Genomic DNA, 20,223 nt, shown 5'->3' with positions numbered 1-20,223 from the left:
TGTTAGCAGTAGCTAATGTGAGGAAGAATCCTTGTTATGGAGGGAGAAATCTGCTCCTTCTGAATCTAGGATTTTGGATGAAGTCTAGACTTATGGTGTTCTGCTTTTCCAGTTGGGTGAAAATGGGTTCTAGCTAAATCCAAGATGACTTTTGAATTCAAGACTACCCCCCCCCCCCCGTAATTAGATTCTGTACATGAAAGATTTTGTTATAATTTTTCATTTACCTGTACAGAATCTAATAGTTTGAAGGGCCATCTTAAAATTTCTTCCCACCACTGCAGTGGGTTAGGCAGTGTCTGGGGGGCAGGGGAGGGTGGGCAGGTGGTGGGAGAATCAAGTAGCCTGACCCCTGTCTCTTTTCTTCTCTGGCCCCACTGCCATGGCACCTGCCAGCTTCCTTATTGGGTGGGGCTGGAGTTGGAGGTGCAGCAGGCACTGTCTGCCCCTCAGCTTGTACTCAAATCTAAGATGAGGGGCTTTTTTCCTTGTACCTTGTTGGTGACTATTATTTTTGATTAACAAATGAGCTATTTTAAGATGTCAAGCATGGAAAAGTATCAATGAGAGAAATGTGCTTTTGATTTTGCTTTCATACTAGTTTAAGCCATATGAAACCTGTGTTTTGTAATGAGAAAGACAACTTGAAGTAATCTTCCCTTTATTTACTTTACACTGACTTGATTTCCTTACTGACAGCAGTGCATTTTAGCACCATGAGCCTTTTCTTTGTTGGAAAAAATGCCTATGGACAGCAGAGCTTTAAGGACTCAGTGTGATGTGTCCATGATGTTGAAATGTTTTGAGTGGTCTTTCTGTTATATATTTTTCCTTTTCTGCAAACTAGTGGCTATGCTGTGCTCTGTGTACCTTTTCCTACAGTTCCTCAGAGAGTGGTTTGCTAGATTTTCAAATGTTGGGGGATCCTTTGGAAACTCAGGTGATCTATGGCAAAAGAAATCATAAGTTCTCTGCTGCCAGCTCCTTTCCCTAGACCTTTTCTAGGCTGCAGGTGGCTGCTTCCTTTAGCTGTGGTAGCAGAAGACTCCTTGGCATGGACATGGCACTGGTAGCAAAAGGAATTTTTCTGCTATTTGAGTTCTTCCAGCTCTCCTGAATTGCAGAAGGCATGTGCTAGCAAAGCTATGTCCACAGCAGGGGTTTTTGTCTGAGCAACTCTGCCGGCAATGGGGTGTGGCTTTTCCTCCACCCTTAAACAGCAGAGAAAGAAGGGCAGAATCTCTGTTGTAGACTGAGTCCTAGTCCTGTTCTGAGCATGTAATCCAGGGGTACAAACACAAGTGACAGTTTTCACCTGATCTGGCCACAGAAGGCAGTTTATAGCCATGACCATATAAGTGCACAGCTGCAGACAGCTTCAAAAGTGGCTGATCAGATGAAAATCTGACCCCTCGCACGAAGACAGTTCAAAACAGAACGTCTTCTGTAACTTGTCTGCTCTGCAGGAGTCTAATTCTGGTTTGTTGCTCTACAGCAGTGATTTGTAACCAGGGTGCTGTGAGATCCATTTAAAGTTGTTGTGTGATACTAGCATTAAGTATGCAAATACCTACACATGCTTCACAAAACCTAGAGACTTCAAATAAGAAGCCATAGTCAAATACAGGCGGTCCTCGGACTTATGACACAATTGGTTCCTGAAAACTGCATCTTAAGTCGAAAAGTTGTAACTTGGAACCAACTTTCTTATAAGCAATGTTATAAATGGGGGTTTGGTTCTTAAACCAAAGCCTGATACCCTATTTTCACTAAAAATACCCCAGAATGTTGTACTCAATCAATTATAGATAAGTAATATAGCTACATTAATGTATTTCTATTGTAAATAGCAATCGTATTGATTTGGAAGGACTTCCTTGAGGTGACTTTGCTGGACTTTTTGAAAGGCTGGAGTCTTCTCAGGAGTCTCGGCTGCAGGTTTTTCTGGAGTCTTGTCTGCTTTCTTAAATAAAGTATCCGAGGAAGTTTGTGAGTCGAGGACTGCCTGTGTTACTTATCTGTTGTGGTCTTTCTGACTTCTTTGCAACAGAAGAATTGTTTGGTTTATTTTTCCATAGTCAAGAATTGAATGAAAGTAAAGAGCTGGCTTTTTTTGAGTGCCTCAAGTGTAATGAGGTTGAGAACCACTGTACTATGGGAAAGGCTTCTGCCAGAGCTTTTGAACCTCAGTGGTGAGGTGGCTGCAGTGGAGAGTGTACTGCGAAGAGCAGTGAGTAGGAAGAGCTGTTTATCTGAGTTTGTAGTGCAGTAGATCTAGTGCAGTAGATCAGGGCTTTTAAACCTTTTTTAATAGGTGTACCCCCAGTGGCGGGGGGGGGTGGGGCTCATGGCTGGACACAGAGCGGCAGCAGTGTGTACGTGTACCCCCGGTTGCCATCCCCAGTAGTAGATAATGTGCATCTCTCTGGTAAATGGCAGCGTGTTGTACTTAGAGAGATTTACTGGGTGACATGCTGGGTTTTGGTCTCGCCACAGTTGTAGTCAAGACATGAACATGCACAGACTAAGGAAGGATACTTTTCTTTGCCTCTGGTATGTCTCTGTAGAAGCACCAGGCTTTCACTGGTATGTCTCTGTAGAAGCACCAGGCTTTCACAATAAGCATATTTTTATCTTAAAAGAAGAAAAGGGTCAGAGAGCAGGGCCATAGTGAAAGGATTCAGTTTCTCTGTGTAATGTGGCTATGTTGGATAATTACTAGGTGAGGTTGAGAAGTCAGCAAAGAATTCTATTACTTTTTGAGGTTTGCAGGATAAGAAATTGTCACATAGAGGCTTGTTCAAGATGGCCAATCAACAGGAGATTTGAATAGCTAAGTTTGTGGAAATCTGCTGTCTCTTTCTTCCTGCCTCTTTCCTTTCTTTCCTCCCTTTCCCCAAATCAGACACAAGTTCTTCTGAAAATTGTAGAGGTAAAGGTATAGTATGGTTATATTCTTAGTAGGTATAGATGATGCGCTTCATGCAGGAGACTGATAATACAATCGAGTTGCTTGACTGGCTTCAAAATATCTACCTTCGTTTTTATGACACGTGAAAGCAAAGGTGAAATTTTAAATTAACAGTGCTCTGCCAGAAAAGTGGCCAGGCATCAATGTATGCAAAAGCTCAACAGACGTGGGAGTTGCGCTTGAGACACGTAGTGCAGTGGTCAGTCAGCACTGAATGTGAATATTCCGGTGGCACGTTTTCAGAACGATGACAGAGAATTGTTAAGTGGCTGTAAGTAGAATTATTTTATGAAGTTATAGCCTGGTTTATTTTTACCAAGAGTACTCTTAATAATGAAGGTCATTTCTTTGAGGATGTTCGTGGAGAAGTCCATAATTCATGATTTCCCCTTTTCAGATGGGGTTAGATGTTGGCTTGAAGATGAACTCCCTCATTTTCACATTAATTCTTGGAGAAGTGAATTGAGAAGTGGAGAAGTGAACTGATATTGTAATGTACTTAGAAACGGCAGTATTTCTGATGGGCAAAGTACACAGGGCCCTTGTTTTCAAGAATAAACTCTATTGGACACAATGAAGCTGTCCTGGGTAGAATGCACCTAAAACACCACCAGACTCTCCGTATGCCTGAAGAAGGGTGTTTGTGCCCAAAACCTTGCAAAGAACAATTTTTTTTCAACTATTTAGTTGGTCTAATAAAAGATATCGCATTTACCCAAAGAACCTTGTCTGCCTATTGACTTAATATGGGTCTTTAGAAAGTCTCTTGCTCCTATCTACTTACCATAGGTCATGGATTTGTTTAAGAAAGAAGCTTGTGCTTAAATTCACGGTATATAATCTTTTACAAGAAAAAAACAGTTTTTTGACTTGTAGTTAATTATTGTGCATTCCTTCACTTTTTATCTGCTATTTTAAACACCAAGCCAACCACTGGAATGCTAGGCCAGTCAGTTTTTCCTTGGATAAGAAGAGCTTTCCATTGTAACTAGAGTAGAGGTTATATATGGGACCCGTGAAATCATGGAGTAGCTCTGTTGGAAGCACTGAAGATGGATCCTTGCAGCTGCTGCTTGTGGCATGGAAGGAGAGAATAGGGAATGGGGGAGATCACTGGGAGTGGAAACTCCTGGGGTAGAGGGAGCAGTGGACTTTTCATCCCTCCTTTGGAGCTCCATTTTCAGACAATACATGACATTTAAGTCTAGTCACTCCTTTGTCTGATCTTTTACACCTACAAAATTGTTCCTGTTTGGCGTATATCAGAACAAAGGCTACATGTTAGAGGGCCCTGTTGGGATATATGGCTACAGTATAGGCTTACTATACAAGGCGGTACCACGCTAAAATAAGATGCACTGCTTCATGTAGTAGCAGTGCTAATTAGCCTGCCTGCAATGCCACACAAACATGGCTATATTGTACAGTTTGTGATCCAGGACGTAGCGGTGAGTCCACTAATTCCTGGTACAGTAAGTTTGTACTGTAGATGATTAATTATTCTTCAGTGTTTCTACCCTCACTGGGTTGGCTGCTGTTACCAGGATCCAACCTGGCAGTACTCTTCCCAGAGTAATCATTATAAAGTACAGGTTTCCCTTGCTTTATGCCGTACTTCTGTTCCCAGAAAACGGCACAACTTCACATAAAGGGAACTCGCTTTGCAATGTAACAAATAGGGAATACGTTCCAAGACCCCGACTGTACTGACCCCCAGACCCTTTCTACCGCTTTTACAAGACCATTTTGGTACTCACCAATAGCAGGTGATGCACACAAGCACAGGGCACTATCATAATGGGGATGGCAACTACAGAAACGTGTCACAGACAACGAGTGAGGAGCACAGATCCACACAAGAGACCTATATTTTTGCAATGTGCGTCACTCCCACAATGCACCACACAAAGCAGCTGACCGGGCTTCTACCACACCAATGTCATAAGAGTGAATTTACCTCACATAAAATGATTTTTTGATATAAAAAGGTTCATTGCAGAAGAGCAAACTTGCACGTACAGAACCCACATAAAGTGAGGGAAACCTGTAATCCAGTTTGTTCGCTTGTGTGCCCAACTTCCACAGCTAATTTATTCCTTTTTTTTTCTTCATGATGAAACTATGAGGCATTTCCATGCTGTGTAACAGCAACACAGATTATTAGAAAAAGAAGTTCTAGGGATTCAAACATGTTCTACCAAAGCAATGTCCTGTGCACTGTGAAATGTCAGTAGTAAGAATATTGTACCAGTGTTCTTGGGCTGCCTGCTGTGAGCTCGGGGCTCTTCACCCTGCTGCTTTTGCGTGTCTTGCCACGCTGTGTCCCATGCCCGTGCAGCAGTGGGAGGCACAACTCGCTGCTGCCACTGCTGCTGGATGGGCAGGGGGACATAGTGCAGCCAGTGCTTGGCTCCTGGGGCAAAGGAAGCAGGGTGAAGAGCTCTGAGTCCACAGCAGGCAGCCTGCCTCCCCTCTCGCCTTATTCCTCTCCGCTCCAGTTAAAAGCGTCCTGGTGTTTAAAAATGGTGGCAGCAGCACTTGAACTGCCATTTTTAAGTGCTAGGATGCTGATCCCCTGGCCGAGGCACCCGTGGCTCCGTCCCACTCCCTGCCCCAACCCAGGGGTTCCAGGCATTGCTGTGCCCCTCAGCCCCTGCCCCTGCTCCCACTCCCTCCCTGCCTGTGGGAGGGGGGGCCTTCCCCCCCAACTTACCTGCAGGGTGCTGCTCTCTACACTGTCTGGCTGCTTTCCTGTAAATCGGTTATCAGGTTAGTATCAGCTGACATGCTTGGTGAATAATCGGTTATCGGTATTGGCTAAGAAAATCTTTATCGGTGCAACTCTATGAAACCCTCATTGAGATATTTACAATTTTTAAACCTGTGCCTCAATCACTATAATAAAATTAATTCTTAATACCTATACATTTTGGTATTTGATTTTTGGGTTTTTTATTATGGAAAATCAGAGCTTTCCTTGCCCCCTTCACTTGCCAGGACACAGGTCCAGCTACGGCTCTTCTCAGTGCTGCTTTGTGGTACTGAACAGCCCTGATGCCAGTTCCTTGCCCATGCCAGTGCCCCTCACTTCCAAGCCACAGCCCCCCAGGCGTACTGGTGTTCCTCCCTCCTGACCCACAGCCCCCTCACCCTCCCCAGCCCTGCTGGAGGGGTCCCCTCAGCTGCAAGGGCTACAGGACCAGGGACCTGGGTCTGTAGTCTCCTGCCCCTCCCCACCCCCCAGCAGTGCCCTGGCTGCTGCCTGTGGGAGGTGGCAGCTGCTGCCCACCTGAGCAGAGTGCCGAGCCCATCTTCCATTCCCCTGCAGGTGGCACAACTGGAGTGGAGCTGGTGTGAGGAAAGAGAGATGTGAGCTGTCTGCTGCGGGCTCCCTGTCCTGCTGTTCTCCCCCCTGTGGCTCAGTGGGTGGGACCCAGCGTGCCAGGGTGGGGAGGCTTGGTGCTACTGCTGGGAGCACTGCACCACCACAGCGAGGTGCTCCTGCCCATCTGGCAGCAGCAGGTATCACAACTGTGGTGTCATGCCTGCTGCTGCCCGGTGGGCAGGGGGCTCCTTGCCATGGTGGTGCGGTGCTCCCAGCAGCAGCACCAAGCCCCACCCCGCTCTGCCCTGCCACATTGGGTCTTGTCTGCTGTGCTGTGGAGGCCCCACAGGGAGGGTAGCGGGGGGGGAACCCAAACCCACAGCTACCAGCCTGCATTTGGCCCCCCCCACGCACAAATTTAGGGCGCACGTGCCCACCATGCTGCTCCTCCCCCGGCAGTGTGCCCATTGACAGAGAGCGAGCTGCCCCCTGAACGAGCTGCCCGTGGTTCTGTTCCTTTCCCTGCCCAGGCCTTGCAGCCGCAGATTCCTACCTCAAGCCCCAAGGTCCACCCACCCCCAGCTCTGCAGCACCCCAGCCCTGCCCGACTCCCTCCCTCCCAAACTATGGGGATCTCAATCCCTGCCCTCAGAATTAGCTGTGGGGAGCTGGAGCTACTTTCATGCTGCCTGGCTGCCATGCACATGCACATGGTGCCCCCCGCCTGATCGTACTCTGTCTGCTCCCTCCAGCCCCTTACAGGCTGGAACTCTGCCAGCTTGCAAGGGGAAACCTACTGTTCCTGCTTTTTTCTCCTTTTTAAAATGAAAAAAATCTGCATTTTACTGCATTTTTCTGTGGCGAACACAAAACCCAGATCAGGATGCTTGCAATAAAATTGCACCAACAAACACAGCTATAACCTTTTCTCTAACTTTTAAGTACTGCCCAAAACCTTCCAAAGCATAATCTTGACAACAAAAGCTAGTAGAAATAATTTAGGGCACGTGCCAAGTTTATCAGAAGCCTTTGTTTGCATTTGGCCAGCGTAGTTCTGAGAGTTGGGCATACGTGGTAAGCCTGAAGATCCCGTTATTAAAATGGGAAAGGCAGCTGTACAGATGTTGGCAGTCCATTTGTCCTTTCTCCTGTTTATCAGAGTGGTCTTTTGTGCCTTCAACACAAGAGTGTGGACGTTCTTCCTAAATGAAGGGAGCACAACAGTGCTCAGTTAGAGTTCATTTAAGCCAGTTCCAGGATAGCACTGTGGAGCGTTTAATTGTTGTTCTGATGATTATGCTGCTATTTGTGTGTTTAAGTCCAAAGGAAATGAGTTTTCAGTGTCAATAGTTCAATGTTAAACTGTCATGGCATGATTTGGCTGAAGGTTGAGAGAGTACTCATTAAATTAACAAAAGTCTCTTGTTTAGCATTGGAGGAAGGTTTTTCCTTGTGGGTGAGGTGCGTTCAAATGATGCATTAATTGCTGCATTGCGGTGACTTTCTGTTGAAATTCACAAGTCTACATTTTTAGGCACTGAGAATATTTAAAAGTTTGTAGTGGTGAAGATATTGGACAATAGCTGGTCATTTACATTCTTACAAGAAGAATTATTAAATATATGAAACTTACAGGTGTTAACATTTATTTTACGTTTTGTTATGATTGAATGAAAGTCTTCCCTACTCTGAAAGGAAGGTGAGGCCTGATAAATTGAGGGATGAAGGAATTCTTATTTTTAATTTAAGCACACGTTTCCTGACAATATAGTTCAGGACAGGAATGGGGATGACTGTCCAACTATAATTTCAGAGGGAATCTTGGTAGGCAGAATGTGATTGCTAGAGTTGGGATTTGACCAAAATGTGAAGGTTAATAGCTTTCAGTACTTTTAAGAAACACGCTGTAAACTTACTGAACATAATCAGCACAGTACTGTCCAGCACTTGCTGGGGCACAGTGTGAGCGCTAAGAGGTATGAATGTTACTTACTGAATTGTTTCCTGCAGTATTTCTGGTCCTAAAATGTGTTCTGTCCAAGTATAGATCCTGTTCCTGTTTAGATTGTCACCTCACAGTAATAGTACCTAAGTCTCCCAGCATTTTTTAGCAGTAAATCTCAGCAGTTTTTGCAAAGGAGGTGCGTATCTGCTCTGTTTTACACCTGCAGAAGCGGGAGGGATGTCCAAGTTCACGTAGCTGGTCAGTGGCAAAAGAGACAAGAGTGCTTGGTCTCCTATGTCATGCTTCAGTGCTGTACCCATTAGAGCACTTCAGAACCTTTCTGTGTTGTGGACACTGCTGTGGCAAAGTTGTTCTCTTTATGCTGTTTGGCCTCTGAACTGAGATTTGAGACTGTATTAGATTAAGTTTATATTTAAACTACAGCTCTGCATGATTTGGCATTGAGCAGTGGTGCTTAACCTTTTCCCCCAAGGGTACCTGGTCGGTCTGCGCCTGGATTCATCTCAATCCAGTTCCTAGGGCAGGTGCAGTGGGCACCATCCAGCTGCACAGAGGACGGTAGTGGCCCACCTGGCCCCTTAGGGGAAGCAGGATTGACCCAGTTGCACAGGAGGAGGTAGGGGCTGTGACCCAGCCGTATGGGGTGGGAGGAAGGAGGTGTGACCTGGGCGCAATCCAGGGCCTTGCAGGGGAAAGGGTCCTAACGCAACCTAACCTGGCCCTGACCAGCCACGCAGGGCTTGGGAATTCAGTGGGGGGGAAGGTTGTCATATTAATGGGCACCGTTTCCCTGTTGCCAAATTCCCTGACCTGTAGGAAGCTGTGTGGACCAGATGCGGTGGCTGTGGACTGCATGTGGCCTGCAGGCATGAGGTTGAGCACCCCTGGCATAGAGGAATTATATCCTGTCTTGTAGCTCAGTTTTGTTTGAGGAAGCAGGACAGTGGGAATTACTTGATGTAGACCTCTGCCATGCTGTATTTCAATATGCTGTCCTATTACCTACTTCTTAGACTATTGTTTGCTTTCCCCTAAAAGGAGGAAAAGCATAATATGCTGAATTTGAAGTTGGTTGAACACATGGAAATAGTACTGCTAGTGAAAGTTAGGTATAAATTAATTGCAGGTCTGCCAGTAGCCCTGTCTTCTGGTAGCTACTGAGGATGCCAGTTTCTTAAGAGCAGAAATGGACAGGAATTCATGGGACAGGGTGCCTGACTATGGCAGAGTCTGATACGTTGCCAGAGGCAAGACAGATGCAAAGATTTTTTCAGTGCTTCTAGACCCATGTAAGTTTGTTCAAGTTTCACCTAATTTAAGATGTGAACCCCTATAACATTATTCATGTGCCATCTCAAGTATTTTTGTACTTTTTAAATGTTCCATGAGTAGAGGCTGATGAGTGTAGTTTGAATCCTAGCAGCTGTTTTGGTTTCATGCAGGCTCTCATGTCTGATGCATCTTCTTATTCTGTTCGCTCTGGCAAATAAGCCTGCTGTCTGTGGCAGTGGTTCTCAACCTTTTAAGATTCAGGGCATCCCTCTCCAAGTTTTTTTGAATGTGGTGGTATCCCAAGCTGAAAACCACTGTTGTGCTGCCTCAGTTTATCTTGGTGCTTCTCTACTGGGTGCAGCTGCACAGCCAGACACAGAAGAGCCATGGCATGTGCATGGTCTCCTGCCTCATTAGGGTTTTGTGGTTTCCTGAAGGAGGCAGGGGTGCCAGCTCATGCTGCAACCCTTCCTTGTCTAACCCTGCATGGCGTCTCCTAAAAACAGGTGCACAGGGCGAGTAGAACTGTCCTTTTTTCCTCTTTTTACAGGAAGGGTTTGGGGGACCTGAATGGGAAGGGCTGTGGCACAAGATGGCTCTCCTGCTGGCTCGAGAAGCAGGAGACCATATGCCTACTGCATCTTTTCCCCAGTCTGACTGTGTACCAGATGTGTGGGTCACTTTTTTTTTATTCAGCAGCGCGGCACCCCACGGGGATCTCGCAGCTCCCCAATTGACCACCACTGGTCTAAGATGTGGAGGTGCTTGCCTGAATGAGAGTAGGAAGTTAAACTGTCATGCAAGTCTTTACTTGGTGAGGCTGGTAAACTAGGTTTTATTTGATATTCCCTCCCCTGAATTGAGACTAAAATTTAAATTCTTTTGGATATTTAAAAAGTCAGTTTTTAGCCCTGCCTGCTTTTGCATAAATAAGAACTATTATTGTATGAAAAAAACTATTAGTTAATGTGCATTTGTCTTGGTAGCCACTGAGGAAATTGCTAGTCTTAGACTAGAATCTGACTAGACTAGGTGCTCAATCTTTTGGTCTCGCAGTCCAGATGAGTGCTGCAGAGCCAGTCCACAGGCCACATTGGGCCTCATGAGCCAGGCTGGTGTTTTAGTGCCCACACCCAATCTAGTGCACAGGGCTGTGCTATGTGGCCTGTGGGGCTCCCCACAGGTACCATAATTTGGCAGCAAGGCAGCAGCAATTAATGCCACTGTTTCAATGTCATCGAATTTTTGAATCTGGGGGGAACCTGCAGGCCAGATGAGACAGTTTGGGGAGGGTGTATCTGGCCTACAGGCTGGGGGTTCAGATCTCTTGGACTAGATCACTGGTTGTCAACCAGGGGTATACGTCCCCCTAGGGGTACTTTTAAAAAGGTCATAGGGTGTATGCAGAACAGATGAGTGGCCAGGCCTGCAGCCCGGCAGCATGGAGCCAGCTGGGTTGGCTGGTAAGTCTGCTGTGGGGAAAGGGGCGGGGGGAAGGAAGAGGTGTGCGGGGGCCCCGCAGTGAGGGAGAGAGCGGGGCTGGGGGAAGGGGTAGGGCACGGGATGGAGCTGTGTCTTATCCAGGGTGTGCATTGGGGGGTGGCTCTCGCTGCTACATGCACCTCATGAGGGCATGGAAGGGGCGTGTACCCCCCAGATTTGCATGCAGAGCAGAGTGGGCTGCCGCTGTGGGCTCGGGACAGGGCGGTGGCAGGCTTTTCCCAGTGGGGGACTGGGCCAGGCTGCACTTGGGGCAGCCGGTGGCAGTGCTGGGAGCAGGGCTATGGGGTGGGGGGGACTGCAGCCACCCCAAAATTTGCTGTAGCACCCCTAAGGCCCCTGTCCCAGACCTGCCACTGCCCATCCCGAGCACAACTCAGCCCAGGCCTCTGCTGGGAGGAGACTGGCGCAACCCTGGCCCCAGCCTGCAGTGGCAGCCCGCCCTGCCCCATGCACAGATCTGAGGCACATGCCCACCATGCACCCTGGGGTGCATGTAGCTTCAGGAGCCACCCGCCCGTACCTGTCCCCCCCAGACGAGGCATTCATGGCTCCATCCTGCACCCTACCCCATCCTGGCTGTGCAGCCCCTGCCCCATGCCCTCTCCATAGGTGGAGAAAGAAAATGTGATTGGGCGGGTGGGCTGAGCCCAAACAACGCCCCCTCCCAGCAGGTAGATCTGTTGTGGGGAAGGGGTGGGGGGAGCAGATTGAGGCCCCTGCGGTGATGGAAGGAGCAGGGCAGAGACTGGCTGGTGTGAATGGGGTCCTGGAGGCTAGGCAGGACATGGGTCGCTTGGAGCCTGGGTGGCTCATCCAGGATGGCTCCTGGGGCAGGCACAGGGGGCACATGCTACCCCAATCTGTGTGTGGGGGGGGGGCAGCTGCTGCTGCGGGCTGTGCTTCGCACCCTGCTGCCAGTGCCCTGTGCCTCCTGCATGCTGGCTGCGCCACCAGCCTGGTGGTGGGAGACGCATGGCATCACGTGGCTTCCGGGTCACCAGCAGCGGGGTGCGGAGCACAGCCTGTAGCAGCAGCTGCCTCCGCCCCATGCACAGATTTTGGGGGAGCGTGTGCCCCTGTGCCTGCTCTGGGGGTGCGTGGAGCAGCGGGAGTCTCCGCTCCCCTGGACGAACCACCTGGGCTCCATGTGTCCCATGACCTGCCCCAGTGCCCCATACATACCACCCCGCCCCTCACCTCCCACAGCAGCCTTTATCTGCCCCCGCATCCCGCTTCCCTCACAACAGACTTACCAGCTGCGTACTATGAGAGAGAGAGAAAATCATAGTACAGCTGGTAAGTTGTATGTGTGTGTGTGTGTGTGTGTGTGTGTGTGTATATATGTGTATATATATATATGTGTGTATATATGTGTATATATATATATGTGTGTATATATGTGTATATATATATATGTGTGTATATATGTGTATATATAATGCATATATTAATAATTAGTGTGCTCTCCTGCAGGCTAAATAAGCCCAGTTCCCTCAATGTTCTGGCTTAGGCTTGCCACTTTTCTTGGGTAGAGCTGTTTTTCCCTGGCTGCTGCCAAGCTGCCTTCCGGGTTTCCTGCAGAGCCCAGTGCTTCACTCCGTGGCTGTAGGGGCAGAAAACTAAAACTTCTTGAAGGAGGTTTAGATTGTTGCACCCCAAGTCATTTAAGGTGCACTAGGTTGCCAAATTTCCTACAGCAGCTGGAATTAATGCGCAATACCCTGCCGAGGCGTGCAAACACTGACACCATTAAAGCAGTGCAAAAGCACTTAGCCTGCTACAAAGTGCTGTGCACACACGCTGCTCGTTTTGTCTACACATGGCCAACTTTTTCAGTAGGAGGGTAGTAAGACACTGAGCCAGTTACCCAGAGAGGTGGTGGAATCTCCATCCTTGGAGGTTTTTAAAACACAGCCAGACAAAGTCTTGGCTGGGATGATCTAGTTGGGGATGGCTCTGCTTTGAGCAAGGGATTGGACTAGATGACCTCCTGAAGTCCCTTCCAGCCCTAATTTTCTGTGATTTTAGGATTCTGTATGGCAGTAGTAGGTATGTTTTAAATTAATTGAAAGTGCTTCTGTGAATACATTTGTGGATTATAGGATTGAACCCTTAAGTCTATGACAAGAGCTAGACTTAAGTAAACTAGATTTACCGGCACTTAAAAAGTGAATTTCTGGAGTGGAACATACTGGGGTCACTCGTTGAATACAGTTCTTTTTACATGTTGGCATCTCAAGTAGCTTTATTCAACAAATGCTATAAAAATAGAATGTTCTGACATGTGCTTATGAGTCAAAAGAGTTTAATAATACTGTTCTTTAAATATAACTACAATGTTTCTACAAACTTCTGTTGCTGATAACTGTCCATGTAAACTGGCTGAAATGTATGCATCTCAAATAATAAATACATCTCTCTGCTAGCATTAGGCAAGGTACATAAAACTGGAAACATATTTCATCTTTGTTAAATGTTTCACAAATTTCAGCTTTAATTTAAAAAAAACAAAGATCTAGTATTACTAGAATGTGTTTACTCAATTAACTAGTTAAAGCCCAGACAAGCCTGCACTTAAAAGTAAGCTAATGGTACAAGGACCTGGAGCTAGATTTTATTGAAGTGCTAAGTCATCTTTTGAGATGTAGGTGTAAAGAGAGTTATTCTCTCTTCCCCTCCCCCCCTTTATTCAGCCTATTCAGTTCCACAACTTGTTCAAAGCAGAAATTTGATTTAAAGTTTAGAAACCAGGGGAAGTTGAAAAATCAGGAAAGTCTGTTTTACTCTTTCCATCTATGCAAAAAATGATGTCAGAGTGAATGAAGTTAATAGATCTAAAAGAACACAGTAGATAAATAATCCGTTGAGTTTACTGGTATTTTCTTCATGTAATAAAGCAGCTCTGACATGCAAAAATATTTTGATACCTTTTTTATACTTTTCCCCTAGAACTCGGGGTATTTCTGTTTGCCTAATAGGGTTTGTAAAATATTCTGTTTGTGCATTTTAATTGAATTCCAATTTCCATCAAAGGCACTTGACAAATCAGGTAAATAATTCATCTGGTAAATCAGAAATATAATTACTCACTATTTTTTAATAAACTAAAAACTGAAAATCTGAATAATTGTATTCAATTATATAATTGCTTAAATAAAAATATGTAACTATACTCTATCTTCTTGGTTAGCAAAAAAAAGTACCAAATTTACTCTAAAGGCTATAATTATATGTAAATCGTCATTTTAATCATAAACCAGTGAACGTCTACTTTTCATTAGAATAACAAAGCACACACGCAAGCTAAGAAAGAAATTGATGATGCAAATCAAGATTTCCTGCTTGTTCATTTAAATCTTGATTGCAATTGGTGATATAAATTAATTCATCTGGAGTTGAGGTTGAAAATGTGTTGTCTTGCTTTTTTCCTTTCTACCATTTTCATTCTTTTTTAATCTTTTTTTTTTTTAATTTAGTTGTTTCTATCATTGCTATTTCTTCACCTCTTTTTTTTCCCTTCTTCCATGGATTTTGCTGCTTGAATTCTCTTCCGTTCCATCCGGTTCTTCCATATGCCCCTTTTTGAGACCTATACTATTTTCCACCTGACTTCTGTGTTTTCTTGAATACTAATGTAACTGATGTTGCTACAGGTCTAGGCGCAGCATTAGACTGTATTGTAAACCTACTGTGTGTGTGGGGGGGTGCTACTAGATTTTTTTAGCTATGTTCTGGGCAAAATAAGCAAGTATTTCTTTGTATCTGCTAGAAAAAAATGCTTCAGATTTTAAGTTTTAGAGGTAAGTGATTTTTGGACCTAAACTGTGTTGTGCTGTGCATTTCATTATAAATTATGGTTCACTGGCAGCTTGTATCTTGGAAAAAATGTATAAACTTGATTGCTTTTTAATTTCTAAATGGATTGAAATACAGTCTCCTATTTTTTCCTCCCCATTTATTTATAGGTGCGTTCTATGGATGAACTGAATCATGATTTTCAAGCATTGGCTCTAGAAGGAAGGGCAATGGGAGAGGTAAGTGAAATATCTGAATAAGGATCACAGATTGGATGATGGGAAGGGACACAATAAGGGGATGAGATGTTCTTCAGAAGCGACTGGTAGATTCTCTCCTCAAAGACTCATCCTCCATTCCTGTCTGAAATGTATGCTGCCTCAGAGTGCTTTCTTTTAGAAGGAATGTCATGGCTTTTTAGTCCATTATTATCCTCTTCATTTGTCACTGTAGGGCACCTTTAGCCATTATCAGGAAGTGTAAAACAGGTGTATAGTTTGCTTGGAACATTAAGTGGTTAACTATCTTAATGTCAGGCTTTCAAAGTGAGAAGTGCCTGTTTCTGCTACTTCCAACAGGGTGGGCTGAGTATCTGACCATCAAGGTTGGTCCTTCTCCTGAGACTAGCACCCCGTAGGGAAGTCGTGACAGTGCCTTGACAGTTCCGCACAAGGGAGTGATAAGGTTACCATCGTTTCTGGCTGCCTTCAGTTCTCCATCTTGAACCAGTTCGCAGCTGTGTTGACTGGTGGTTGCTTTTGGCATGAGTCTGGATTAGGGCATTGCTCTGAAGCTTTAGTGAGATGCCTTCACTGCTCTGTCCCAGCACTCTGAATTGAAGGGCAGTAGAAAAAGTGTTGGGGAAGGAGTCCCCCCCTTTATTTAAAAAAAAAAAAAAAAAAAAAAAAAATTGCTTCTCAGTCCAAGAAGTTGAATGAGTAAAAGTTCTGCAACTTTGCTAGAGCAAAAGCAGCAGAAGATAGAAAAGGAGGTTATCTGTTTTTTATTAAAAGAAGAAAGAAGCAGTTTACTGTTATCTTGTATCTTGAGAGGAAATGCAGATTACCGGTTTCTAACAGAGTTTGAAAGATGACAACAAAAATTTAAGCCAAAGGCAAAAGATACATTTAAAAATGATCAGTCCCATTTTAAATCTCCATATCGGTTGCAAAATATGTTCTACTCAAAGGGTTCCCTTTCAGTCAGGTTCAAAGATCAGTTTTGTCTGTCCCCTCTTTGAGCCACTGGCTGGTTCTTAAGGGAAGTGCTAGTGTCCGCAAAAGTATTTGCTAAGGAACTTGTCTGTATGATGTGTTGTTGTATTCTACTTATGTCAGGATAACAGCCTTTTGCTAGTGTGTGTCCAATGTATAAAATTTCTGCAAAAACCCATATTGCTCTTCATTTTGTAACATTTTTGGGAAATACTGTAGTTGCTCCTTGGTTTAAGAAGTCAAATGTTGGCACTGTTCTTCTAATGTTAATTGTTTGCAATAGGGGAGTGCTGTGGGGGGAGGGGGATTTTTTGGCATCTGTGTTCTGTCTGATTTGGTATTTAGCATTAACTGTAAAAGTGTCCAAGGGCTACAGGATTTCAACAAGGGATTGATTACTCCAGTATCTTTAACTTTCCATTTATAATTTCTGCAGTTTTTGGTTCCCACGTGGTTCATCTGCAGTCACACATGACCTTTTCTCCATGGAACAATTTCTAGGGCCAAATCCATTGTCTTAAATTCCAAATAAGGGAGTATCTGCTATTTATCCTGAAGACTTCCAAAGTCTGTTTCATCTTTCCATTTTTCTGGCATACACTGTAAATTTTCCTTGCCTTCAGTTGGTTGATCCCTTTATTACACTTGAAATAATTTTTCTTCTTTGTTTTATATACTTGCAGATCATTTTTACCATCCCCCAGTATCATTACCAGGCTCTCTGCATAATGAGAAAATGAAACACGTACAACATGTACCGTAACGTTTGTTTCATCCCTTGGAAATTTAGTCACTCCAGCCAACTTTATCACTTTACCTGTATCACCACAAAACCAATTTTTTCTTCCACCCTCCTCAGGACTCTCCATCATTTAATTATTAGGCCCCAAAGTTATGGACTTGTAAAAATTTAAATGGCACATTTGAGGATAAAGTTGCCAGTAGTGGATGATTCATCCCATGATGTCATAGAGAAAATAGACATCTATAAAACAAGTTTTCCAAGGTTTTTCCCCCACCTGTGGATAGTCATTTGAAGAGGTTTGTAATAAAGCTTTTAAATAGAAAAAAAGGGAAATGAGTTAAATTTAAAACTCCCTTCTTATATAATATTCTTCTAAAAATATATTCCCATGCAGAAACCCCTCCAATAAACTTGTGTAGATTGCAACCATGTTAGTACATAAGAACTGCCATTTATTGGGTCAGACTGTAGATCCGTCTTGCCGAGTACTCTGCCTTGACTGAGCCATACTGCAGCCCTTTTACCACCTCTCCAGGAACCTCCTTCTGGCTGCACTTCTTTTTCCCACACCTTTTCTTTTATGTACTCCCCATTCATGGCCCTGCCAAGTCCCAGGACCTCTGGGTCAACCTCCTCCTTGCTCTGGCCAAGCTGCCCATCTGTTAGACCTGGAAGGACGCTCAGGTCAAGGGGAGCCTGGGCAAGGGTAAGTCTGTTTTCCTGTCATTCCTGTGCTCACATCTCCAAGCAGAGTTTCACTGGTCAGTGTTCACAAGCTCCCTGGACTCGTTTGAAGGGCATTGGCATTGGGCACTGCCTAGTATGCTCTGCTCAGTGTCTGCCCTCCCCTCTCCCCCTCCAAGCAACCCTGTTACAAACTTCTGACCATCACTTTTATCCCTATTTTCTTTTCAGTTGTGCCAAGTATTCAGTTGTTATACCTCTAGTGGCCTCCCTGTTTAAAAGGGGCCTTATAGTTTTCCTGGTGAGCCTAGGCCCATGTTTTCTTTGGCATAGCAAGTAGGCCTGCATCGCGTGGTGGCAGAGAGTGGATGTTGAAAGAGAGAATGAACAGGGTGTGATGAAGATTTTTTTCCACTGTTCCTCTCCCACTTGCAGCCTCCAATATTTAAGGTCTAATATACAGATGTTCATTAAGAAAAATAATTGCATCTTCTCCTCAAGCCAAGGAGAAATGCTTTGCCACATAGAGTATTACGAAATCCCTCTCTAGTATAGATCTGTTAAATGTACTTTTGTGAGGAGGAAGACCAACTTTAATATATAATAGCTTCTCTGGTTTAATTTTCTTCTAATGTTATTCTTTTGCTAATAACAATAGGAAAGAAAGTCATTCCTCTCAACCTCTCTTATTCTAGTCTGCAGCAGAGTTTAGTATACTTGGGTGTAGAGTTTACTGATGACTCTCTGATTTTGCCTTGGCAAATGTTACTCTTTCATTTTCATTCTTTTTAAATATGATGTTTTATGAATAATGTAGAATCACAGTTCTGGGCACAGGGTGTCTTCTGTATGGACACAGAGAAGGGGCAGTGCTAGCCCAAGCTTCTCATGTATGGCTTAATGTACATTGAATTTGACCCAGAGGGACAAACTTAGAGAGTAAAAAGTGTATGTGAGTCTACAATCCTTGGTCTTTTCTTAAGCAAAAAAATCTGATGTTTTGGTGTAGACGCTTTCTCAGACCACTTCAATGTGCTCTATACAACAGATTGTTGAACGACCTTTAGGTATTAACCTTAGTTGTTACTAAGCTAAGGTGGAAACTTAAGGTGATGGGATGTTGTCTTCTCGGTCAGGAGGTTAAATGCAATTTCCATTGCATGGAACCTCCTCGGTCAGGAGGTTCAATGCAATTTTCCCAAAAATATTGATACATATTATAGGGGTGGGGATGGTAATGATGTAGAATGTCAAGTTACCGTTAAAAGCCTGTTTGTAGTGCTGTGAGTAATGGAGAATGTGGCATAGTTTTATAATTTCTGTACAGCAACAATTCAAAACAAAATATTACTGCTTCCTAAAATGCATCACTCTGCAAGTGAACAAAAAACACATCGTATTAGGGACTTCAGCACAACCACTTGAGGTCTGGTCCCTTCCCCCACCATTCAGAAAGACTTAGCAAGCAGAGCTGGATGGAGGCTGTCTGTGGCTAGAGCTTGTCACTTTTGTAAGGCCCGTGACCATATGGCAGCATTTAGGTTATGAACAAGTTAATAACTAACTACATTCAGTTAAAAGTGGGTAGGGATTTATTGCAGAGCAGCTTACGTACACTAACTGACTGTATCTGCTCTTACCTCTTGGTAAGTAGAAGCCACCTGGGTTTAGCTTCCCTCTTAGTGAAACAGCTAAGCTACCATATTCTAGTTTCCATTTATGATGGGGTAATTATGTGCACACAGGCAGTTACTCTAGGGCAGCTGACATCCACTTCAAATCTGTGTGATATGCCTTCATCATTGTGATCCACTGTTGAGCCCTATCCTGAGGAGCAGTGTTTCAGGAGATCCAGTACTGTCCAGGTATGCTGAGATGTGAGAGGTCTCCTCAGGCTGCATATGTTTCTGAACTGGTACAAGCTGATCTCTCAAGCTGTGGCAGTTTATTCATGGAAGTAGACTGGTCTCCTTTCTTCAACTTACTGGGTATCATGCACCCCACAAGGCACAAGGAGAGAGAATAAGCCCTGCGGTCTGCACAAGTACACACGGAGCAGATTTTCTTCTTACTATTGCTATGAAAGACTATAGGAGTAGGGTAGAGGTGAGGTTCTTGGCTCCCACACATTTAAGGGAAGTATTTGTTTTTTGTGGCAGGAGTACTCCCCTTTACCATCACTCTTACCTGTCAGGGCAGCTTGCTAACTTCTCAACCCCAGTAGCATCTTACCCTGCCAGGTAAATGAAGCATCATTTCTTCCATTAATTGTCTTTCCTGTAGTTTACCTTTGATGCTTTTCAGAGTCACTAGCGGCAGTGGCAATGGCGGTGGTTGTTTTTTAACTGTCCTTTTCTTTTTCTCTTTTTTTGTGCTGATCTACTTCTGAAGGCGACTTTTCCAGCCTTACCAGAAAAGCCGTAACTGGAAGTATGTTAGATCTGTCATTCTGTTTTCTTCCATCCCTTTTAATAGTCAGATTTTGTTAAATCCAGAGAATATTAACTGGTGTGAATGCAAATCCAGGAGGCGTGACTTGGCTTTAAAGCAGAGTGCATATGTTCCCAGCTGGCTTCTATCTCCTTATTCTACAAAATGTTTGCATCTGTGCATATTTTTATTCACATAGACATTGCTGTTAAAATCTCCTGGATTGTGACTTTGCTGAAAAGTGGCCAACTTTTAAAACAAGACGAGGAACTTCCTGTATCTGCAGACCCAACTGTGATTTGATTTATTAAAAGACTA

General features: G+C 44.5%; 1 protein-coding gene across 6 annotated transcripts in view; it reads left to right on the top strand.

Moving 5' to 3' along the window:
• The window catches only part of PUM1 (pumilio RNA binding family member 1), a 131,641-nt gene that overhangs the window by 28,265 nt on the left and 83,153 nt on the right, over positions 1-20,223 (top strand). For all 6 annotated transcript variants that reach the window (XM_019548019.1, XM_019548024.1, XM_019548023.1 and 3 more), the window contains exon 3: positions 15,003-15,071. In XM_019548019.1, coding sequence (XP_019403564.1) covers positions 15,003-15,071 — 69 coding nt within the window. The remainder of the gene's footprint in view (positions 1-15,002; positions 15,072-20,223) is intronic.

Source organism: Crocodylus porosus, unplaced genomic scaffold, assembly GCF_001723895.1.
Source record: "Crocodylus porosus isolate Cpor-Errol unplaced genomic scaffold, CroPor_comp1, whole genome shotgun sequence".
NCBI classification, from domain to species: Eukaryota; Metazoa; Chordata; order Crocodylia; family Crocodylidae; genus Crocodylus; species Crocodylus porosus.
This window is presented reverse-complemented; position numbering and strand designations above follow the sequence as displayed.